This window comes from Erithacus rubecula (genome assembly GCF_903797595.1).
Source record: "Erithacus rubecula genome assembly, chromosome: 13".
In the NCBI taxonomy this organism is placed as follows: Eukaryota; Metazoa; Chordata; class Aves; order Passeriformes; family Muscicapidae; genus Erithacus; species Erithacus rubecula.
The window spans coordinates 8,620,641-8,644,681 of record NC_136665.1 but is presented as its reverse complement, the minus strand read 5'-3'; the positions used below and the strand labels follow the sequence as shown (position 1 = coordinate 8,644,681).

The following is a 24,041-nucleotide window of genomic DNA, read 5'->3' as shown; positions in this document are numbered from 1 at the left end:
GGAAAAGTAGGATGCACTGTCGTTTGCAAAATGCTAAGATGTTAGAGATTAGACCATCATTTCCAAATACTGAGTAGAAGTCATGCAAAGAAATCAAATAACTTCCTGTAGGAAGAGAGAGGAGTTTTCATGGGCTTCTTTTGCAGCCAGTGCAAGATGAGCATTGACTAATTTTTGAGTTTTTGTCTTTTTCTTCATTAGGCCAGATTTAGAAGAGGAAAGAAATGCTCTCATTGTTCAGTCTGCAGCCAATAAAAAGAATCTACAAGAAATTGAGAAGAAAATTTTGGAAACTTTAGAGTCATCTGAAGGTGATATTCTGGAAGACGAGACTGCCATCCAGGTCTTGGATTCTGCCAAAGTCATGGCTAATGAGATCACAAGAAAACAGCAGGTATGCAGTGTCTGTGTGTGCTTCCATCAATAGTACTGAGAAATTAAATGTTAAAATTGGCAGCCAGCAGGAGGTCTCTGATTGGGATGCCTAGCACGAGGATCAAATTCTATGCTTGTGAAATGGCAAGAGAAATGAAATTGGATCTGTTCTGGAATCTTCACTGGTAGTTTATTCAGTCTTTAAAATGTTTTGTATTATGTGTATCTGTAGTGCAGGTAAATAGATCAGGCAGTACTGGAGTAGGGCCAAGCGCTTGTTTTACCTACTGGGGTGGTGCCTGCTGGAGCAGAGAAGTTGTGTTGCTCTGGTGTTACAGTGCTGTGTGGAACCATTTTGGAAGTGTTAGTGAGTAGCAGTATTTCTGTAGAATGTGAGGAGTGTTAGACTATGGGAAGCTGTTGTTTGTCCCCTGCTGTGGCCGTGTAGATCGCAGAGAAGACGGAGCTGAAGATCGCGGAGTCGCGCGAGGCGTACCGGCCCGTGGCACAGCACTCGGCCGTGCTGTTCTTCAGCATCGCTGACCTGGCCAACATCGACCCCATGTACCAGTACTCCCTCAGCTGGTTTGTCAGCCTCTACATCAGCTCCATTCATGACAGGTAAACGGGGCTGGCTGCAGAAAAGAAGGGGTTCATTCTCTTCCTATGAATTGGAAACTGTTCTTTGCTCTTTTTAGTTATTGTTAAATTGTAAACTGTTAGCATGTGCTACATTTAAGTATTTTTAAAGGTGTGGCTTAGTGTGAAGTCAGGTTCTGAAATAGGCTCCATTTTGAAGACTGAGTGCCACCATTGAACTGTGGCAAATGGATTTCAGCTTATTATTTTGCTTGGGACTTCTAAAGGTGCTACAGTCTTTTAAAAAGACAGGGAGTATAGTTGAAATTTTGGGGGAATTGACACCCAAGTCCCTTGTGGAGCCTGTGGATCTAATATAAATCTTCCACAACCCTAAATAGATGAGATTTCTTAACGGATTATCTATGTTATTCAATTTGAAGTCTAAGTTTATGACTTCTTTTCTTTTTAGCAATAAATCCAAAATTTTGAAGAAGCGACTTCAGTACCTAAATGACCACTTCACCTACAATCTGTACTGCCAAGTCTGTCGTTCACTGTTTGAAACAGACAAGCTGCTCTTCTCGTTTTTGCTGTGTTGTAATCTGCTCATGTAAGCTCATTTTTGGAAGTCTTTTACTAACAGAAACTAATGATTTTATCATGGAAGCAAGTACTGATGAGATGGAATGTTCTTGTGCACATTGATAATAATGCCTTTGGAGTAAGGTCATTAATACTTTGTGCTTTCTTAGATGTGTAATATTAACATATGGAAGAGTCTGTGAGTGCATGTATCACTACTACAGGATACATTATGAAAAAAAATTGTGGCCATTTGTCAATGGTTTTGTCAATGATAAACCTATCTTGAAAGGATCTGGGTAGTGTTGCATAGCATCCTTATGTGAAAAAACAATTGCTTTTATTGAAGAAAACATTTTAGAATGAAAACTTAAGCAGTAATGTGTAATGCCAGCAGCTTCTAGGTTTCTGTCTTTTTCATTTTTTTGTTCCCTGTTACCTTTTTGCATAACATCATGAGATCTCAGATGCAGTCTTCTTCTTTCCACCAGCTTTTTAGTTTTCTCTTCCTAATTTTGTGTGAATACATAATGAAAGGAATGATATGCTCAAAATTGCACAGCCATAATGTGCATACTTAATTCATTGCAGTGTGTACTCATCTGTACATGGATGTTCATCCTGGGCCAATCTGTAAGGGTACTATAATTGTAGAACATATTATTTTCTGCAAAACCTTTAAAAATCAGGAATAATTGCACTTTTAAAAAAAAAAAAATATATATATATATATATGTTGGTATTAGGAATGAGTTCTTCACCAAAAGCTTTGTAAAGCCTGCTACAGGCTGGTCAGGGCAGTGATGGAATCACCATCCCTGGAGGTTTTTAAAAGCCATGTGGATGTGGCACACATGTGGGACATGGGTTAGTGATAGCTTGGCAGTGCTGGGTTAATGGTTGGACTTGACTGAAAAAGGCCTTTTCCAAATTAAATGGTTCATTGATTCTAAGACTTTCCTCTTGAAATCCTTACTTTAGTCTTAATCAGACATTTTTATCATGCAGTTTTTTAATAATATAGAATATTGAGATCTGATCTCAGCTGTTTCTGCAGTAAAAGCATTCTTAATGGGTAGTAATGTGTAATTAATTTAAAACTACTGTTTATATTATTAAAATTGTATCTCAATTACTGATTTTTTTTTTTCATATAGGGCTAATAATGAAATAGAACATCATGAGTTTATGTTCTTACTAACTGGAGGTGTGGGTCTCAAGAATGAACACAAGAATCCAGATCCATCTTGGCTATCAGATAAGAGCTGGGATGAATTATGTCGTGCAAGTGAAATCCCAGCTATGAAAAGACTGAGGTATGGTAAAATACTGATGTGAATTGGCCTGAAATGGTTTTGACCAATACATGCACAACATGCTGAAAGAAATGTTTGCTATATTTTCCAAATCAGTGCCAGAATGCAACTGGGATGAAACCAGCTTTTCTTTTGAAATATCTTCATGGTAGAGAAACAGTGTTGTAAGGGTTCAGTGAAAGCCAGAGATGGTACATGTAGCAGAATTCCACTGCAGTTCTGGGGAAGGAGTTTTTCCAGTGAACTCCTATTTTTCTAAGCTCAGTACAATTTAACCCTGGGTTTAAATAGAATTTAACATTAAATTCTGTAGACAGCATGGCTGTACTAGACTTCCATAAATTAGTTGACTGATTGCAAATATTTGAAGCATTTGGATGTGAGTTCAGTAACAGTGCTCTCTTAGAAGAAGTCCTTTGAGGTTGTTTTGTGTTTCAGCCCCTTTGGAGTTTTAGTAGCAATATGGATGATGATGAGATGCCCCATTGCCAAGGACATACTCTGCATGTTGTGTAAAGGAAAATAATTTTCGTTTCCAAGTTGAATTTCCTGGTAATTTTTTTTCAGTTAAAGTGCAGTGTTTTCATGAAATAGTGGAGGCACAAAATTCACTGGACCTATGAAGGTCCAAGCAGTGCTGGATGGAGGAACAGAGAGAATTTATTGTCAACTTAGAACCTTTCAGGTGGAGCCTCTCTTTAGATGCATGGTGGAAAGATATTTTTCACCATTCAGAGTGGAGAAGCTCAACTGTGGGAGTATTTTCTGATGTAGATACAAAGTGTCTTAAATGACAATACAATGTAATTTGCCTTTGATAAACATTTAAAAAAAGACTGCAGGTACTCATAGTACTTGTGTTTTGTTTTTTTTTCTCCAGGAGTCATGTCTCTGAAAATATAGGTGAATGGAAAAAAATGTATGATAGCAAAGAGCCTCAAAACTTTCCATTACCAAAAGAGTGGAATGATACATTAACTGAACTTCAGAAGATGATAATTCTTCGGTGCTTAAGACCAGACAAGGTAAAATTATCTGTTATGGCATGTTTGTAGACTGTGCCATACCTTGTAGCATAATTTGCCCTTCCTGTTCCAGTACTTAATCTGTTCTTCATCATATTTATTTAAAAAGTAAATGCTATTTTTTTTTTCAAGTGACCAATATAAACACCACAAGCATTAGCTAAAATCTTTCTTTCTGGCACGATTTAGTGAATCTTTTCAAGGATTCTCATTGTTCTCGTTCTCTTGAAGTCTTTTTTCATGAAGTATTTTTCCTGGTGCACCCAGTATACTTGAGAACAAGACATACTAGCCTGAAAAAATACACAGGTTATCTAATACTGTGTGCTTTCATGCAAATAGCTGTTAAAGCAAAAATGAATAAATTGTGTTGATTTGAGTGACAAAGATGGACTTTCAGCAAATTCTGTCTTTGGTGCACTTAACAAATTGTATTGCATATTCTTTAGGAACTATCACTGTTAGAATTTAAGGCACATTGTATTTGCTCCCTTGAATTAATTTAAAAATTATAATATTAATATTTCCTGAGGGTGAATATGCTTGTCCTCCACATCAGGAAAAGCCCGAATCAAAGTCTTAATGCTATTTAATATTATTAATATGAGGTATGTTATTCTTTATTTCCTAAAAACATTGTTATTCCTCTTGTAAGGAAAATTTAAAGGGGAAAGTGTCACCAAGAGGTGAAACCTTGGCTTCTGGATTGTTCTGCAAGAGTGGTCTTAAATCTCTGCAAATCAGAGAAGTTTCTGCAGGCTTGGGAATTTGGCATGAAGGCAGTGTCAGATGTGCAATTATCTCTGTGTTAATGGTTTTTATTTGCTTTTTTTTTTTTACCAGATTGGTCCAGCTATAACAACATTTGTTACTGAGAAGCTGGGAAAGAAATTTGTAGAGCCACCTCCTTTTGATCTCGCAAAAAGTTACTTAGATTCAGCTGCTACAGTGCCTTTAATATTTGTGCTGTCTCCAGGAGCAGATCCCATGTCTAGTAAGTAAACACAGAAAAAGAAAATAGGGACTTCAAATTCCTTTTCAATACACAGAGAGGATTATTTTGCACTTTCTGCAAGTGGACTTGAGTGCATTATGTCAGACTGCTGGAATTCTGTGCCCTTTCAAAATGGGAAGTTGTATGTACATGTAAACAAAATAATAGAAGTTTTTCAATTTTTTTTGACATAACTTCATTTTAATGTATGAGTGCTAAAATTTTATGCTTTCTGTTCAAGGTCTCCTGAAATTGGCAAATGACAGAGACATGGTAGGAGATAAGTTTCAGTCCATCTCATTAGGACAAGGACAAGGACCAATAGCTACAAAAATGATTCAAACAGGAATGGAAGAAGGAACATGGGTTTGTTTACAAAATTGTCATTTAGCTGTCTCCTGGATGCCAATGCTGGAAAAAATATGTGAGGAGCTCGACAGTGAAAAATGTCACCCAGAATTCAGACTCTGGCTTACAAGTTACCCTTCACCAAAGGTATATGCATGGCCCCATAATCTCTGTTTAGGGAAGGGGAAAGTTGATGGCATTTTTAGGGAATTTTTGTATATCTGAATGAGCTGATAATACAAAGCTTCTCTGAAATGCAATGAGACTTTGAAGAAATAATTTAACAAAGAAAGGACATTTTAAAAATAATTATAAACATTGTAATATCAAGCTTCCTTTGTAATATTTTTTTTATAGTGTGATGTGCAATATTTTGTGTATTACTCAATGGAACTACAAATCTGTCAGCATATATAATTAAGAAGGTTTTTTTGCTCTCACATAATTTCAAAAATTTAGACTAGCATTTGACTTACAAAGTCTGGAATACCAAGACAACATTTTAAAATACAGATTTGTTATATACAGCAGTCTTACTTTCTTGATGTCTTGGAGAATTTTTTTAAGCTGTCGCCCTTTAAAATATAATTTTTTGCAGATAGTTGTTTATGTTAAAAAAACCAGAATAATAGAATATAGTTAACAAAGGAACTATTCCACCCTTTCTGAACGCAGTTTTGCTATTTTTAATTTCTAGTTTCCAGTAACCATTCTGCAGAATGGAGTGAAGATGACAAATGAGCCTCCCACTGGTCTCCGTTTAAACCTACTTCAGTCATTTCTTTCTGATCCTATTTCTGATCCTGAATTCTTTGCTGGATGCCCTGGAAAGGAGCAGGTAATGTGCCTGTCTCTTGAGTGAATAATTATGAGCTAAAATTTTTACTGTGGTTGTGAATTTAGGTTTTGCAGTGGTAAATATCATTAGTTAAGAATTACCTCTACCAGGTAATTTAATGTAGCATTATTTTAAATGGTTTCTTAGGCTTTATTAAATCTCTTACCTGCTACACACACATAGTAAACAATGAACTCTGAACATTGATTAGAAGGGCATGTGTGTCATTATTGAGATGATAAGCACTGAGGAGACCTTTTCTTGCTACCAGGGACCAAATACTGCAGTGCCCATATATCTATTGATACCTGGTGAACAACTTAGCTAATCATTACCTGTGAAGGAAGTGAAAAACAGTGGGATCAGAGATATGAGTTATCAATATACATAGGTGTGATTGCACCTAAGGACTTGCTTTAAAAATACATTTGTAATTTTTGTTTGCCTAATGAACCTTAAAAATAAATATCTGGTGCTACTGGAATTCTAATGAAGTCAGTTGCCCTATACATTAAAGAATATAATGGACATGAGGACCTGGCTAAATGTGCTTGCATATGGGGCATTGTGTGTGTACTTGTTCCCAAGGCAAAAACCACAAGGTATTTAGTAGTGGCCTGGATTTATACCTGGGTGGGGAGTGGTAATCCAAGGGTGCTCACTACACAAGCTGCACACTACTATGAGCTTATAGACTAGCTAATAATACATTTTACTTTTGTTTTTCTTAAAGATATGGGAGAAACTACTCTTTGGAGTTTGTTTCTTCCATGCTCTTGTTCAGGAGAGAAGGAAGTTTGGGCCCCTTGGTTGGAATATACCCTATGGATTTAATGAGTCCGACCTGCGAATCAGTATCAGACAGCTGCAGGTAAGATCATTGATTGCCTCCTAAACTCTGATCTTGCACAGCTCAGCTGGGAGTCACAAGGAGCAATACACTGAAGTTACCTCAAATGTTCACAGATTCAGGACTTCAGCTATAAAGGCAAGGAGTGTCAATCATATTATAAATATTTTCAAAACTACAGATAACATAAAAAGTTTAGATTTCTACAGACATGTGGAATGTAATGAATATATATGTGTATTATAAAAGTTAAATTTATTATGTACAAGAGCTCACTGTTCTTTAAGTAGCACATATCAATGACAGTCACCTATTGGAGTAGGTAGTAGGGGGAAATTTTTTTTCATGTGCATTGATAGTTAACAGAACCTCAGACTATTCTCCTTCCCCAAGATGAGATTGTGAACAGTACTTGACCTAGAACCTTTTATAGGCACTCTGTAGAAAAGTCAGGAGAGTTAAAACTGAATTACAGAAGTTGAGGCTGAAGATTTGAAAAAAAAGTTACCAAGAAGTTAATGAATGAGATTGGAGGAAGATTGAAAGATAAATTAAGTGAAATGCATTTTTATTTCTGGTGCAGAAAAGTGTCCATCTACAAAGTTTGAACTGGATAAACCATCCACTTACAAATAATTCAGGAATGACTTGGATGATTGATTAATTTTGATATTCATAAGAGTCTTTTAACTCGTCTTGATTTTAAACAGTAATTTTTACCTGAAAATAAGATTTCTGAATTTGGATTCCCAGCACCTGGGAAGAAAACTCTATAAACTGCAGTTTACACATACTATAGCTTCCAGCCTTTTTTCTGTTAGGTCACATTGTTGTTTAGCAGTTACTGCAAGTCTCTAGAATTGCTTTTATTTCTGTTTCAGTTATTCATCAATGAGTACAGCCATGTTCCTTTTGAAGCTGTCTCTTACCTGACTGGTGAGTGTAACTATGGAGGTCGAGTGACAGATGACTGGGACAGACGTTTGCTGCTGACAATGCTGGATGACTTCTACAACCCAGATATAATTGAAAATCCTCGTTACACTTTTTCTCCCAGTGGCAACTATTATGCTCCACCCAAAGGCACATATGAGGAGTACATTGAATTTATTAAGGTAAAAAGCAACAAGATTTTGCAGTGTTACAATGATGTTTTAAGAAAGAAAACCTTCAAGGCTTAAAGAGGTAGTTTTGCAGCACAATTAATTGTGTGCTCAGGTTCTTGCCTGGCATCCTTGTATGATCCTTGCATGATCTCAAATATTTTGGAGAGGGAATTAATGAGTAGATGGGAGGATGTGTAGCATAGACAGTTGAAAATTCCTTGGAAATTTCTTTCTATATGAGAGGTGATGGCTCTATCAGCAGTAATTCTGTCTGCAAGTACCTGCCAATGAGGTCCTCACTCACCTGCAGTTGAAGTCAGTGATGGTTTTTCACTCAACTTCTTAAAGAAGTCTTGAAGATTCCTTCTACTTTATGTCACCCAAACATTTTTTATTTTATCCTAGAGTCTTCCCTTTACTCAGCACCCAGAGGTATTTGGCTTGCATGAAAATGTGGATATTGCAAAAGATCTTCAGCAAACTAAGACCATCTTTGAATCTCTGCTTTTAACACAAGGAGGAGGCACTCAAGGGACTTCTGGGGGTGGTGACAGCACTCTTTATGCAATTGCAGATGATATTCTCAACAAGGTATTGTATTATACAAATTACTTCAATTTCTCTTTTTGACAAAGCAGAATTTCCTTAGCTAGAATCTTCACTGTAAAGTAGATTTCATGTTGAAAGAAACGCATTCTGAAAGGAATTTAGTGCAATGTGAAAGTAAGAAGTGTGGCTGTAACAGACCACAGCTATATTTCAGTTGAAAGAAATTTTGTTAAATAGGCAGAAGACAGGAGAAAGAGAGAAAACAGAGCAGGGAGAACTTGAAAGAACACTTGATTAATTCAAGAAAATGAACATTAAAACCCCTCAAATTTTTATTTAGATTGAACTACTGAATCCTGTATTGCTAAGATACTAATCAGGAAGTTTAGTGGTTTCTATTGCTCTGCAAATTTTCATATTTCCATGCCTTTAATATATAGTCATAACGATATATGGAATAATTTCCAAATGTATTGTCATTTACAGCTTCCAAAGGATTTTGACATTGAAAGTTGCCTAATTAAATATCCTGTGAGATATGAAGAAAGTATGAACACTGTGCTGGTGCAAGAAATGGAAAGATTTAACCAGTAAGAATGTTCTCTTTTATTACATTTACCAGAAATCATTGCAAATCATATTCTGTAAGCTCTGTGTTGTGTGAAATATTTTTTTTTTCTTCCCTTCTGATTGCCTGCAGTGGTGTCTGCAGTCCTAACACGCTTCTTGCTGAGAGTCAGAGATTAGGAGAGATGTCAGGAAAAATGAAGTGGCAATTTTAAGTGAAAGAGAAAAGAAGGGAGTATGAGGAAGTACTGGGAAAAGAGAATGCAAACTATATATATATATTTTTTTTTTTTTTTAGCTTCCCTTTCACTATCTTTACCTTCATTGTGTTTTATTTTCTTCGTATTTCTGACCTGTAAGGTAAAGGAGTTAGAGATTCTACATGCACAGTTATAGTTTATGAAATGTTTTCTGTAATGGAGATATTTTTGTTTGTTCCTTAATGTTCTCACGTGTTTCTGTTTGATTTTTTTTTTTTTTAACTGCGTTCATTTTTCTCTTTGGTCCTCAATCTCTTTTTTGACTTTGTTTCCTTATTTGCTTTCTTATCTTCACCTGCCTCTCCATTCCTTCTTTCTGGTTTTTCTCTGTCCTCCTTCTTACCTATTTGTCTCTTTGTATCTCTTGCTTAGTTTTCACTCAAGTGCTCTCTGGCCTTAAGTCTCCAAGTAATCCTTATTGCCTCTTCTTTTGCAATCTAAACCTTTTTCTCCATCTACTATATAGTGGATGCATTTGGAGTTCCAAATCTATCCTGTTGCCAAAGAATTCAGGATATCAGAGATAACAAAAGAATTTATTACTCTTCCTAGTCTTAAATGATTCTGCACTAATGCACAAATCTGTGACTTTACAGATGTGGCTTATTGTGCAGATATCTATATAAATTAAAAAACTATAAAAGTTCTATAGATGCCTCCAAAATCCACTTCTTTCACTTTTTTTCCAGTGACATAGTCATGTTTAACAAATCATGCAGAATGTGTGAAAATTGTTTTGTTTTTTTAATTGTAGTTTAATCCGAACTATTCGTGTTACTCTAATTAACCTGAAGAAAGCCATTAAAGGACTGGTTGTTATGGATGCTGCCCTGGAGGCACTGTCTGGCAGTCTCCTTGTTGGAAAAGTTCCTGAGAAGTGGGCAGAGCATTCATACCCAAGTCTAAAACCATTAGGGAGCTATATTGTCGATTTGCTAGCAAGGCTGAAGTTTTTACAGGTAATGTACAATTGGCAGTGCTGCCAGTTGTTCAATCTACTTTTCCATATAATTTGTCTTTATTGGGAAAGAAGCTAAAGGCTTTGTTTACATTTTCTGAGTACAATTATGTAGAAAATAGTTGGAGAGTTGTGGGATTCCTCTCTTTGTGATTGTTCAATGTATTGCTTTTCTCTCTCCAGGATTGGTATGAATTAGGGAAGCCTGCTGTTTTTTGGCTGTCAGGATTCTATTTTACTCAAGCTTTCCTAACTGGAGCTATGCAAAACTATGCTAGGAAGCACAGGATCCCTATTGATCTTCTAGGATATGAATTTGAGGTATGGATAAACTATAAATTAGTATTTTATTAATCTGAGTCCTGATGTTGTGGTAAAATGTAGTAAATAAATCCAAACTGGAAGGTTAATTTTGCAACTGACTGCAGTCTGAGGACATACATTTGGTAAGACTGGCAGGCTAAATAACCTCTGTAGAAGAGGTATTCTCATAGTGATTAAAAGCAATTCTATCACCCAGAACTCCACTCAAGAAAACAGCCTATCTAGTGCATATTTTTCTGTGTGATTAAAGCCTCATTTTATAACCTACAAGAAAGATAATTAGCAAACCTAGAGAACAGCAGAGAAGTCTCTGCTGTCTCTACAGATATGCATAAAAGTACCATTGAAAGGAAGGGTTACCACATTATCCTCAGTTTGGTTTGGTCTGAAAATAGACAATTGGCATAATAGCTCAAAAATCAAAGAGCTGTGAGAGTTTAATGACTTGGAACACTTATTTCCTGCAGGTTATTCCTCAGGATACTGCTGATACTGCCCCAGAGGATGGTGTTTACATCCATGGGTTATTTTTAGATGGAGCTCGCTGGGACAGGACCAGGTCAGTAGCCAAGTGCTTCACTGTGGTTCTGGAAAGCTTTTTGCAGTGCTCAAACACTGGTCTAATAAATAATTAAATGTGTAAGTGATAATTTTCATATTATTGAAATAACATACCAAATTAAGTACTCTTTCATGCATAGAAAATGGGGAAGAGTAAACTAACAAACAAGCAAGTAGCAACCAAAAATTCCCCCAAACCCCTGAAGCCACAATTAGTTTGCATATGTGACTGTGTGTGTGTGCTTGTTCCCATGGCAAAAACCCTTTCTCAAAAAAAAAAAAAAAAATCCTTTTCTCTTTCCAGGGGAATGTTAACTGAGCAGTATCCCAAAGTGCTCTTTGATGCCATGCCAATCATTTGGATAAAGCCAGGTGAGTATGATTTCTCTGATGTGTGAGCTATCCATCAAGAAATTGCAACAGTGGTTTCCTTTTTTTTACTGAAGATAACTGTGAATTTTGACTGACAGAGACTGAGTGTTTCACCTTATGTGATTTAACAGGGTTTGATCAGGTTATTTTAAGCTCTGTGATAGCTGTCCTTTGTACTAGTAAGATAATTTCCACAGCTCTTGTTTTCTTGGATGAGAGGAGTAAATCCCTGTTTTTATTTATGGACAAAATCAGAACTTGCTACTGCAACTGCTGCAATTTAAGCATTTGTAAATAGGCAGTATAAAAATTTGCCAGTTTTTCTGTTTATGCCTCCTCTTGAGGTTGGATGAATTTGTTCAAACCTGTGTGATTTTATGCTTTGCACAAGTTCCATGCAAGCAATCTGGGCATACAAAGAATTCCTGCAGAGTTCTGTTGCTGGATCTCAGATGACTTGAATTGCAGTTCGGTTCTCTGGCAATTAGACCAGAATTCTTGTGGAGCTGTAAAAAAACTCGTGTATAAGCTGTGTATTAAACTAGGTAATTCAGATTTTAATGTGTCTTTGGGTACTACAAAGCTGGTAGAATCACAGGAAGGCATAGAGTCCTGAAAATAAATTTTAGCTAAATTAGCTGGGTTTAAGAACAAAACAAGAAAAAGTCAGATAATTTTATTCTGTTGCTCAGAAAACAATTCTGCGTTTTTATTGACCTTTAAAGGTGTTAACTGTAAATACTTAACTTTTGCATGTAGAATATGTTTTCACTAAATCTGCTGAATGTAATGCATTATTTGGGGTTTTTTGAAGCTGTAAAATCAGACATAAAGAAGACTACTGCCTACGTTTGCCCACTCTACAAGACAAGTGAGCGCAAAGGGGTCCTGTCCACTACTGGGCATTCCACAAACTTCGTCATTGCTTTGAGGCTCAACACGGACCAGCCAGTCCAGCACTGGATCAAGAGAGGTGTAGCCTTGCTGTGCCAGCTGGATGACTGACTGTGGGTTCACATATAGACTTCACAACATCTTGTTCTCTTTGCTGGCTTACAGAGGAAGTGAGATTTAGTGTGTGAAAGAAACATCTGGAGGTTTTTGTGTTGTAAGAGGGCATACAAATACGTTCTAACTCTCAAGCTTTTGTATTAAGTATGTATTATTAATATTACCATCTTTACAATCTGTGAGCAGTGCAACTAGGATTTTAGCCTTTGGTGATATTATTAAAATGTGAACATCTTTTTAGTGCATTAGTTGAATATCAGAAAATATATTTTCATGGGAAATGAAAGTAGTCTGTGCTTTCTGACAGAAACATTCCAGGTAATAAACTTGATTCTGCACTTTTGTTTTCTTTAAAAATAATTTCAGAACATTACTCAAGTATTCTTTCTACATCTCCTCTAGCAAAGAACAGTTTCCACCTTGCATTCAGATACAGGCATAATCTGTTCTGTATATGGATCCCTCTATAAAATACAGTAAGACTAACTGAAACAGATAAAGGTCTCACTCCATCCTACCATCACTATTGCAACTGAGCATCTGTCTCTCATTTCCCTGCTTATTGAGTGTTGAATCAGTGTAAGTCTGTCTTTCTGTAACTGCTTTTCCCTTTAAAAATTCTATTTTTCAATTGCTTTCCTATTTATATTAATGTGAATTATGATTAAGTAATCGGGAACATGTAATAATTTTAATAGATAGATTTTGCTTGATTATTTCTTGATTTTGTTTACTTTTATTGTTTCAGGGGGGTTTTTTTGCTGTCTCACTCTTAGGCAAGCTCTTAAGAGCACCTTCAGTTTGCTCTCCTAGGACAGCACTAAAGAATTTTCTTTTTATAGTATTACACTTACTGCTATAGTTCTGAAATTCTTATTCCGAAAATCAGAAGTATTTTTACAAGGAAACTGGTCTTTTAATTCCTTCTTTTGTTGGCACCACTGATCAGGTCAGATTATTAAACATAACTGACATGTGTGAGAGAAACGTGGAGAAAGTCCCAGAGTATCTTATGATCGGGTATTTATAGTGAGCTATTAATGGACATGGGCTCTGCAGAGATTGTTTACAGTCCTGAAAATGTCACTTTCAACTTAATAATCACTTCTTCAAAGGCTGAGATTTTTCTCTCTTCCAAAAGGTGAGTAAACCCAGTGTATTTCCTCAATTCATAGCAAAATTAGTAGGATTTTTAGGAAAATAAAGTAGTCTAGACTTAAAATATTTAAATCCTCATTGAGCCAAGGTAGAATCACTTACTAACAGTTTCTTGCTGTGTATGTTGCTAATATATTTTTCTTTTTTGCTACATGTGCAATTACAGAGCAAGGCATTGCAATCACACATTAGGTGGATCAGGTGACAAATTAAATTATGCAGATTTGCTGTAAATTACTGCTGCCAACTTTAAGATGTTTCTAGAATTTATTCCTAGCTTTGTAGTTGGCATGTTAACAACTTCCTTAAATTTCCTGTGCTCATTCATTTTGCGAAGTTATTTATTAGCTTTCAGTTTTATTTATTAATTTTATTTTACTTTGCCCTGTAGTTTTGTTTTCTTTTGTTTTTTTCAGGGCAGCTCTCTTGAAAGACAGAAGTGGAAGTTTTGATAAGGTAAAGCAAATGAAAGGTTAGAGACCAACAGAACATCTGAGATCTTGAATATGCCAAGAACAGCATGACTACTTGATCATATAACAGGTTTTTTTAACTGTTTATTTTAAACTATGTTTCATTTCTCTTGATAGTGACACAGTGATTGCTATTTCTATGACTCCAGATTTAACCTGAAGATTTAACGTGTCTGCTTCTAATTAAAAAGCAGTGTTTCCATATATAAGTGATCCATGTTGTGCTGATTTGCCATGAATAATTCTGTGTATATGATTGATGGTGATTCTGATGAGGAAATCTCTACCCAGCGAGCTATTCAGGAAAGCTTACAAGATAGGCATAAACTTGAAACAAGTGACACTACAACAGAGATTGAAAGGTAATAAATTATTTCTTTTCTGGGTGTTTTCTTGGCATTATTGTAAGCATTTAGTAGACCTTATTTTCCTTTGTAACTCCATAGGTTTTATCGTGCTGACCTTGTCTCAGATACTGGAAAGCACTGGTAGCTCACTTGTTCTGAATTCTCCCTGAAAAAGGATATGCATTTCCTGGAAAATGTAGAATGTATGAAATTTTCGGGTGATGTTTTACATCAATATGTAAATGAGTATAAGGCTTTGTGAAGATCTGTAGGTAATGTAAAAAGTAGATTGGTATGGGAGCTTCCTCTCATTTTAGCATTTAATTGTTGGCCTTTGTGTGAAAAATGCACTATTTACAGTCTCTGGGAAAGACCAACAACAAAAGTGTTCTGATGTGTTAAACCCTCACAAAACTAATGTAATTTAGAGAAATCTAACATATTGTCTAAATTAGAGTATTTAAAGTAAGATATAATTATATCCTTAGCTTCATAAGAATTTTTACTTCTCATCTTATTCTTGTTCTGTTTATGTAGTTTCCAGTATACTGCAAGTAAAGAACATGGGCAGATCATTGCAGCAATTCGGACAGTTAAGTACAAATACACCACACTAAGCCTGCACCCCTGGGAATGTCTGAGAAATGCCTATGTTTTAGGGGTTTAGTCATCTGATTTAGGTGCAGCTTTTCTTTATATAATCTTGGGAGAAGTAAGGAAACTAAAAACAAGACATCCAAAAGCTAGCTTATTAGATGGGATCATGGAAGTGGGATGGGTTCAAGTGTCATCACTTTCAGAAATTCCAGTGCTTCATCTCCTAAAATTAGGGGGAAACTCCAGGCCTTTCTTTTAAAATTATCAAGATATGCTGGTGTGATAAATGGTGCTCAATTTCTTAGTTGCCTGAATTTTGTCTTGTGATGAGTAATGGGATATGTGTCTCTGTTAAAATATCACAGGCCAAGAGGAGGCATTGAAGAAGCTGGTGAGGCACAGTTCTGCTTTTGAAGAAGCAGATCAGCAGGGCTGGCTTCCTGTGCATGAAGCTGCAGCACAGCTAAATAAGAACATCCTTGAAATAACTTTAAAAGGTACAAAGTCCTTCTAGTTTTCCAACAAAAAGTTTTACAAAGTAAGGTTTGATGAATCATCCAACTTCAAACGTGTTCTGCTTTTCTGTATTTCAGCCTCCCGTGACATTACGTGGGAACAGTCCACTCTGCAAGGGGAAACACCTCTCTTGGTGGCAGTAAGAAATTGTTTTGTGGACAATGTCCAGTTTCTCCTGCTCAATGGCTGCAATCCCAATGTTAAAAATGAAGAGGGAGATTCTCCTTTAGTAATAGGTGAATACTGTTTTTAGGGGTGGAGAGGTGAGGGAATGACCGAGGATATAGTTACATATTTTAGGTTTCGATGTGACATTTTTTACTTAAATGTCTAAAATATTTTGCTGTAAGGAGAAAAAAAAAAAAAAAGAAGTTAATCTCAGCACTGAATGTGCTGTCCCTGTCTGGTTTTGTCAGATGATAAACAGCTTTCTCCATGAAGTGCAGAGTGTCATCCACTGTTTTCCTTGACATCATTTCTGCAGTGGTGCCAAGTAATGAGTCCTCTGCTTCTTCATGCTATTACTGCCCTTCATGTCTGCAGGCATAGAACTTTTATGTTCTCTGCCCACATATGTCCTTCATTGCATCAGCCTTTTTCTCCAAAACCCATGGTAATTGATCTTAATTATCCAAAATTATAGCAAACCAGACTGATTTATCTGCAGTATGTTGAGTGCTAAGCAGTGTTTGTCCCTATATAAACATTGCCAGCATTAGCCCAAGGTGGACAAGTGAAGAAGACAGGCTGATATTCTCAGTTCATTTCTTTTTCATATTTTGTCATTTAGGAATAAGGTCCCATACCTGCTATAGTCCTAGTATAGTCTAAGCCTACAATTTTGGTGTGAATGCCACTTTTAATTTGATCATGCACAAGAAATGCAATTCATGAGTTCTAAAGAACTGTATTTTGCCAGAATGTTTATCAAAAGTGTTCTGTGTCCATTTCCTTCGCTTCCCTCAGTCTGGGCTGTGATGACTTCATTCTTCCTGAATCCTACCCAAAAAAAGGAAAGTGTCTTCCCATTATCTAAATTCTAAAGGAGCACTCTTAAGTTTCTTGGATGATCCCATACATTGGAAGGGTGGATTCTTTTTCCGAACTGTTGTTAAAGGAGGAGATAAAGGCTTACCAATCATGTGTAGGACCCTCAGTCTATCTTTGCAAAATGCATGCAGCTTCAAGTCAGGGCCATCTGCCTAAAAAATATATATGGAACTCCTAGATACTTTTGAAGTGCATGACATTAAAATGCACCATTCCCCAAAAAGGAGATGCATGGGATTTATCTAAAGTAGCTGTGTAGGTTACTACAGATAATGGGACATCACAGTTTCTATCACAGGTTGCTGTCATTGTGTTCAAGCAGCTGTGGTACATGAAGCTGCTCAGCCCAATCTGTCTTGCTGAAGGACACTCACTATCCTGCACAGCCTGGAAGATCAAAGAGAGAAGGAGGGAAGAGTGTTGCCTAATCACTCCATCCACTGCAGCTAATGCAAATTTCTCTTTTAAGATCCTTGCTGACTTAAGAGTTCAGGCTTATTAAACTAAGAAGGCATATGAAAGAGTAATTACAAGCTTTGCTTCATATTGTGGTAATGCTCGTGGAGATTAAACAGAGCTCTGGTGGTAGCTCCTGAGCACCAAGGCCCTGGGTGTGGTCTCCATCTAGTGGCAAGGAAAGCTGTGTTCTGTTCCATTACCAAATGCAACAGAGAGAAAAAAATCTAAAGAAGAAAAAGTGATTACCACGAAATTATTCATTTACATGCTTAGTGCTGTCCTGGAAACAAAGAACAGACTTGCTGGTGAGTTACATCTTTCAGGGTAGGGTGTTTTTTCTCATTTCATAAGTAGGACTATCAGGAACAGCTTTCCTGGGCTGCCATGTAACAGAATAGCACAGAATAGCATTGTATAACAATCCTGTCGGATGCTTTTCATGGAATAACAATCCTGTCTGATGCTCTGCTTGTTGTCCTACAGCAATTAAACTTGATTCCTATGACATTGCCTCCTTGTTGCTGCGATGCGGTGCCAGAGTGAATTTGCGCTGTGTCCATGAGAGAACTGCTCTGCATGAGGCAGCCAGGCTGGGCAGGAAGGATCTGGTACAGCTTCTCCTGGATGCTGGAGCAGATCCTGACCCCCGCAGTGGATATGGGCTCACACCTCTAGCACTGGCTGCACAGATGGGACATACAGAAATTATGGAGCTCTTGCTGCAAAAAGGTGACTTTATTATATAGGACTTTATAGGAAGAGAAGGCTTCAGATATGCCTTTGAAAACAGCAGATGTAACTCACCTTACTGGATGAAATTGAATGCCATCTGCACTGAGGGTTGTGATGTAGTGAAGACCTGATAAATACCAATTTACATAATATTAATATTTTAATATTTTCTCATGTGGACAGGTCACCCTAGGGCACACTTGACAAGGTATTTATTGTGGGGAATTTTACCTTATACTTCAGCAGCACTTGAACTGGATTGCGTGAACTGTTTGGATACTGGGTGCTCTCATGTTTACACTTTCACCTGCCTGGAGTTTGTAAAGTCAAAGAATTGAAATTCACTGTTTGTAAGCCAAAAGCAATTGTTTTGATGAATAGGAACCAAACCTTGTGCTGGTGCAGTTCTAGGAACAATTCTTACTGTCTTCAAAGCAATTTGGACCTTCTTGTTCCCAGGATTACATAAATACATCTAAGATCAAGGATCCAACATGAAGATTTATGCCCACAGTGGTTCTATTTGGTGCAAGATAGAATTAAAAATACCGTATCACTTGGGGGTTGGAGATATTAATTACAGCTGGATATTTACAGTGATTTCTGTGAAAATCCTTGCTGCTTCTTTGCAGGTGCAGATGTTCTTTCACAGGCAAAGGACTGTGCTTCTATATTGTTTGAAGCAGCAGGAGGAGGAAATCCAGATTCTGTGAGTCTTTTACTAGAATATGGGGCTGATGCCAATGTACCAAAGCACTCGGGTCATTTGCCAATCCACAGAGCTGCATATAGAGGACATTTTCTGTGAGTTAATATACTTAAAAAATCAAATAATAGTGACACCAGAAATATTAATTTCACCTTATTCAAATCAGACAGAAAATCTGTAGTTTTTTACAAGGAGTTATTTTTGACTCTGTAAATATGTGTGTTCTGTGTCTGAATGTAAGAGACTAGTCAGGATAAAATCTTCATGATTTTAGGAGGTCCATCTTAATCCCTATAGTATTCCCCCATTTGTCCCTGGTAGTAACACTGTCCAGTCTGATGCTGAGGTTCCTGGGACATTGTCACTCTCTTTGAGTCAATGTCTCATCTCCCCCCACTACAGAAATGTGAGTGGTGAATATACTAAATAGACAAATAGACTTAGAGAGTAATCCCTATATTAATCCCTATATTAAAGAGAGTAAGACTACTGGAAAATATTTATGCTGAAATTGCAACTAACAAATGAAAAACAAGCACCTGAGTATTCTTAACTTCTGTATTGATATTTTCTGTATATCAATTGTTAGACTTAGATGTATATATTACTTTATATATATTCATGTTATAGTACATATTCTATTAATTCCCTAATCCCTATAGGTTAAGCAATAACACTGTGCGTTCAACCTTCAGGAAAAATTTCTCTTGGAAAGAAATCATTATTTCCTATAGCAAGGAATGGGTTGTTTGTTAATATAATAATATTTTATGTGTAGTAGGTATAAAGTCAGTATCCATTGCTGGCTAACAATTTCATTGTTAGCAATTCAAGTCAATGCAAGCCATGGTACTGATTTGGTATATTGAGACTATTCTAACAGTCATGATGAATTCTGAAGCCCAACAACACAGAGAAATTCAAAGATGAGTTAGGTGAACCAAAATGTTTCAGGTTCTGAGATGCTTCTGATTTTAATTTTTCAGAGCTCTAAAATATTTAGTTCCGGTGACCGATTTTGCTGCCATTAAAGAAAGTGGGATAAGTCCAGTTCACTCAGCAGCAGCAGGAGCACATCCTCAGTGCCTGGAGTTTCTCCTGCAGTCGGGTTTTGATGCCAATTTTATGCTGGCTCAGAGAGTTCGCAAAGGCTACGACGACCACCGGAAATCAGCCCTGTACTTCGCCGTTTCCAACGGGGATATCTGCTCAACACAGCTGCTGCTCAAGGCCGGAGCCCTGACTAACCAGGATCCCATCAACTGCCTCCAAATAGCCCTGAGAATGGGCAACTACGAGCTGATGAACCTGCTGCTGCGCCACGGCGCCAACGTCAACTACTTCTGCCGCGTGAACACCACGCACTTCCCCTCGGCGCTGCAGTACGCGCTCAAGGACGAGGTGATGCTGCGGATGCTGCTGAGCTACGGCTACGACGTGCGGCGCTGCTTCGACTGCCCGCGCGGCAGCGCGGCCCACGCCCCGTACGCCGCCCACGGCTGGACCTCCACCGTCATCAAAGACACCATGGTACGTGCCACGGCCTTCCGAAAGCTAAAGGAAAGGGGCTTAATGCACTGACTGAAAGAGAAGTTTTGAAGACTGTTTACACATAAAGAGAGGAATAGACAAGGCTTTAAAATTAAACAATGTTGTTATGAAGCCTGGTTGACGATGGCAAATTATTGTAAACGGTAATTTTGAATTGTGAAAATATAGCTGATGATATGGTAAGGATCAGTATGGAAATGGCTTTCAGTATGGAAGGACAGTGTTGTCCATGCTGTGGAAGCAGAGATTTGCAGGCTGGCTCTCTGCATTGTCCTGTACCAGAATACCAAGACTGGAAGGCTGTTGAAAGGGCCACTGGAGCTGGTGAGATAAGCACTGTGCAAAAATTAGCAAACCTGAAGAGCTTCCTGGAGACACTCATCAGTGTCCTTGTTTCACAGTTTGTAAAGTCCATTTGAACATAATAAACCCTTCTTTAACATAAAGAAGATGAGGAGATGATGCATGCACTGGGGCTGGTGGATCCCCCTATTAAGCACCTGGGACACAAGTCTAAATTCCACTTAGGATTGGTAGCACGTCTTTGTAAGCACCAAGTCCCCAAAAGACATAGCTCCTTAAGTTCATTTTCGGATCTAGTCCAAAATAACCATCTCTCAGATTTTTAGATTATACTAGTGAGGTTTAGGCAAGCTGTGGCAACCTTTAAAACCCTGCTCAAGGAAGTTAATTGTTCTTATCCTCAGAGACAAAGTAATTTACTGCGGTATTAATGTTTTGTTTCTCTCAGTTTTGTGAAGTGATAACCTTGTCCTGGCTGAAGCACGTGTCTGGGAAAGTAGTGCGAGTCATGTTAGATTACGTTGATCACGTTAAGATCTGCTGGAAGCTCGAAGCTGTTCTCAAAGAACAGGAACTCTGGCCAGACATCCATTTCATTTTAAGTAAGTATCTGACAATGTTTTTAATGAAAATAGACTGGTTTGGCACTGGGGCCTTTTTGGTTGGTAGCATTTTAATTCTGCTTCTCCTTTCTAGCAAATCCTCGCTCTCTGAAGCACCTTTGCCGTCTGAAGATCCGGGCATGCATGGGACGGCTGCGCCTCCGCTGTCCTGTCTTCATGACCTTCCTTCCACTGCCAAACTGCTTGAAAGACTACATCCTCTACAAGGAATATGACCTTTATGGACAGGAAAACTTCACAGGGATCTACAACCTCAACTGTGCATGAATATTAGTCCTGTACTTTGAAGGGAATGTAATGTGGATAAGACTGTTATGCTTCTTTCTTTTGGGATTTTCTCTCCTCTTGTTTATTAAGGAATGCCAGCACTCTCCCCTCAGCCCTTGAAGAAAATGACAAGAACCCCAAAACGTGAGTATTGGTGATCCCATTCTAAGGATCTCCTGGACTATGACCTATCTGGAAGTTATGGCAACAGTATTTTAAATGCTTAGTGTGACAAGTTAAAGAAGTTTAGAATACAGGGCTGCAGGCCTTGTGTTATGGCTAAGTTAAAGTCTATCATATCAGATACCACTGCCCGTATTCCAGGGTTAAACTCAGGGTTTAGTTAAAGGTCAGGGATTTGACTAAAACCAGAAAGGGATGTAGTTTTTTTCTTGTACTTCTTTCCTTCTCTTGGCAATAACTAGTTTTTATTTGTGAAGTCCTACAGTGAAATTCTGAAGAACAGCTTAAGTAATTCTTCTCTTTACCCAATAAAGCAATCCCCCATTCTAGGCAATGAAATGGGATCAAGCTTGAGAAACCTCTGTTTGTCACAGCAGGTGATGTGACATACCAATGTTTCAACAAGGTGGCATTGCTGAAAGCTGTGTTAGTTCTGCAGCTCCTTCTCAGGTACTGGTATGTCTCATACATCATGAACTTGGACTAGTCTCTCTAGAACTGGGTTTTCCTTACACAGTGCTGTCCAAAGCCATGCTTGCAATTTTTGGAGTTTCTCTCTATAGAGGTGGAGCTTAAACTTTGGGAGCCCTGTCATTTTAAGAAGTCTTACAGAAGGCTTAGAAAGACCTACAGCATGCCTGTTCCTGCTAAAAATACTGCAAATATCAGTTCCTATTTTAGAAGAAAAGAAGTTCAACACATTTGGCATTAGTAGTATTTATTCCTTCATAATCAAGTAAGCATAGATGTTTTTTCTTCTAGTTATACATGCATCTTTATCACAGAAGTTACATAATTCAAAAGTCTGCTTTTCCCCAGAAAAATCTACAAACCTTATAAAATACAAATTTAACCATAATGTGGTTATGGCCCATGGTTTTTTTACATGGTGTTTATCCCATAATAAACTAACTCAGCCTGTGAAGATATGTCCAGTGCCCATGGTGGTGGTTGTGCTGGTAGAGCCTCTGCACCCAGCTTGTTCTGCAGAGCCCTCACTGCCCTGTCCCTGCACCACCATGGGCCCAGCCCAGCCAGCTGCCACAGCTCCTGCTCATCTTCAGTCTCTGATTGTTGCAAAAATAAATTTAGAGCATTCCCAAGTGTAACAACTTCCTCTGAGGTTATCTGGCTAATATTATAAAAATTAAGAGAACTGAGCTACACTTGACAACGGAGGGCTATGCCTGCATGTCAGAAATGGAAGGGAACACATCCTGTCACCAATAATGGTACTTCCTGAAAGTCAGTGTGATGAAGAATGCAGGAAGCTTTTGCATCAGTACAAGTCCCACCCTGAAAGTTACTATAGCTAAGCTTTTATTTAAAATATAAAATGCTGACTGGAGCCCTGCACAATAGGGTTACTATCCATATTTCCAAGATTATGACACAACAATCAGAGTTGACATAAATATGCCATTGGTTGTTCTTAATACAGCTATTCAGAGAAAATGTGCAAGTCTGTCTCAAACACTGCAAAAATTCACTTACACTTCACCAGAACAGGACCAATCCAGAACACCATCATAAGAATTTGACCACTCCACTCTATTATAAAAATTACCAGAAGGATTGTATAAAATCCTCAGCTTGCAATATAAACTTCAACAGGAATACAAGTGCATTCACAATGATACACTGACTTACTTGTGTCATGACAACTTAGATACCACTGTGGCAGGGAAAAAAATGTCAACTTACTTAAAACAAAAAGCCTTGGGGACTAATTACCTTGCAAGAATCTTTGTAATATAGAGCAAGAGAAAGAATATAAAGTATCAGCTTTTGCTGTTACACCAGACATTATCTCTACTAAATTCACTAAGCAGTGGCAGTTCTTTCCCTAGGTGAACTATTTCCTAAATAACAAGAGTATAGTGTAGCATAGTTTTCACCATTGGCTTGTCCCAAATGCTGTGTTAATTAATCAAAATTGACCTTAATTCTGAATTTACCTTAATAAATTTACCTAATTAATCAGAATTTACCTCTGTTTTAAGTATAGAGAGAATCTACCTTAAACAGTCAAATTTATATTTATATTAATTTATATTCATGTACATCTTTATATTCATGTACATCAATTACAGCTTCATGAATTGCATCAGCTGTTGCACAATTTTCAGCTCTGGGTTTACATCCATATGAAGAGGAAATCTGACAGCCCTCTAGAAGGGGAATGTTTCTTAACTCTAAAATATTACTTTACTGTTACACAGTAAATTGTCTTGATACAATTTCAAACTCAAACAGATTAAGGAAGTAAGACTATGACTTGCAACTGACTTTTTACCACCTGATCATATCCAGTTAGATACATTTAAGCAGTACATGACTTTGACCTTGTCCTCTGGTTCAGACTTGGCCAAATCTAGCAGTGACCACAGAGGAGTGCCAGCTATCATCTGTAATGCAGTAAAATGCACACCCATAAGCACACCTGATATATTTG

General features: G+C 37.5%; 2 protein-coding genes across 3 annotated transcripts in view; both read left to right on the top strand.

The window, feature by feature from the left end:
- DNAH12 (dynein axonemal heavy chain 12) overlaps window positions 1-13,524 on the top strand; it is a 55,973-nt gene extending 42,449 nt beyond the window's left edge. The window contains exons 58-74 of the mRNA XM_079316682.1: window positions 202-394; window positions 824-996; window positions 1,427-1,567; window positions 2,697-2,855; window positions 3,736-3,880; window positions 4,724-4,874; window positions 5,116-5,369; window positions 5,920-6,060; window positions 6,794-6,931; window positions 7,792-8,025; window positions 8,422-8,607; window positions 9,052-9,155; window positions 10,147-10,351; window positions 10,534-10,671; window positions 11,142-11,233; window positions 11,540-11,607; window positions 12,422-13,524. Of these exons, the coding sequence (XP_079172808.1) occupies window positions 202-394; window positions 824-996; window positions 1,427-1,567; window positions 2,697-2,855; window positions 3,736-3,880; window positions 4,724-4,874; window positions 5,116-5,369; window positions 5,920-6,060; window positions 6,794-6,931; window positions 7,792-8,025; window positions 8,422-8,607; window positions 9,052-9,155; window positions 10,147-10,351; window positions 10,534-10,671; window positions 11,142-11,233; window positions 11,540-11,607; window positions 12,422-12,612 (2,713 nt within the window). The 3' untranslated portion in view covers window positions 12,613-13,524. The remainder of the gene's footprint in view (window positions 1-201; window positions 395-823; window positions 997-1,426; window positions 1,568-2,696; window positions 2,856-3,735; window positions 3,881-4,723; window positions 4,875-5,115; window positions 5,370-5,919; window positions 6,061-6,793; window positions 6,932-7,791; window positions 8,026-8,421; window positions 8,608-9,051; window positions 9,156-10,146; window positions 10,352-10,533; window positions 10,672-11,141; window positions 11,234-11,539; window positions 11,608-12,421) is intronic.
- Window positions 13,525-13,740: 216 nt separating this feature from the next.
- Window positions 13,741-23,245, top strand: ASB14 (ankyrin repeat and SOCS box containing 14). Of its 2 annotated transcripts, XM_079316685.1 has the most exons (10): window positions 13,741-13,759; window positions 14,444-14,611; window positions 15,134-15,189; window positions 15,559-15,690; window positions 15,787-15,945; window positions 17,702-17,947; window positions 18,583-18,754; window positions 19,646-20,189; window positions 20,962-21,115; window positions 21,210-23,245. In XM_079316685.1, exons 2-10 carry the CDS (start codon window positions 14,484-14,486, stop codon window positions 21,401-21,403), a joined length of 1,785 nt encoding a protein of 594 aa, XP_079172811.1. In that variant the 5' UTR covers window positions 13,741-13,759; window positions 14,444-14,483; the 3' UTR covers window positions 21,404-23,245. The 2 variants fall into 2 exon arrangements, with proteins under 2 accessions (XP_079172811.1, XP_079172812.1); XM_079316686.1 differs by lacking the exons at window positions 13,741-13,759; window positions 14,444-14,611; window positions 15,134-15,189; window positions 15,559-15,690; window positions 15,787-15,945 and having other exon boundaries at window positions 17,809-17,947; window positions 18,583-18,659.
- The last annotated feature ends 796 nt before the right edge of the window (window positions 23,246-24,041 follow it).

Excerpts from the sequence above, each read along its gene's own strand:
- ASB14 (XM_079316685.1), top strand. The coding sequence starts at position 14,484 with ATGAATAATTCTGTGTATATGATTGATGGTGATTCTGATGAGGAAATC. Across the intron at positions 14,612-15,133 it reads ACTACAACAGAGATTGAAAG|TTTCCAGTATACTGCAAGTA; the intron begins GTAATAAATTAT and ends CTGTTTATGTAG. Across the intron at positions 21,116-21,209 it reads AGACATCCATTTCATTTTAA|CAAATCCTCGCTCTCTGAAG; the intron begins GTAAGTATCTGA and ends TCTCCTTTCTAG.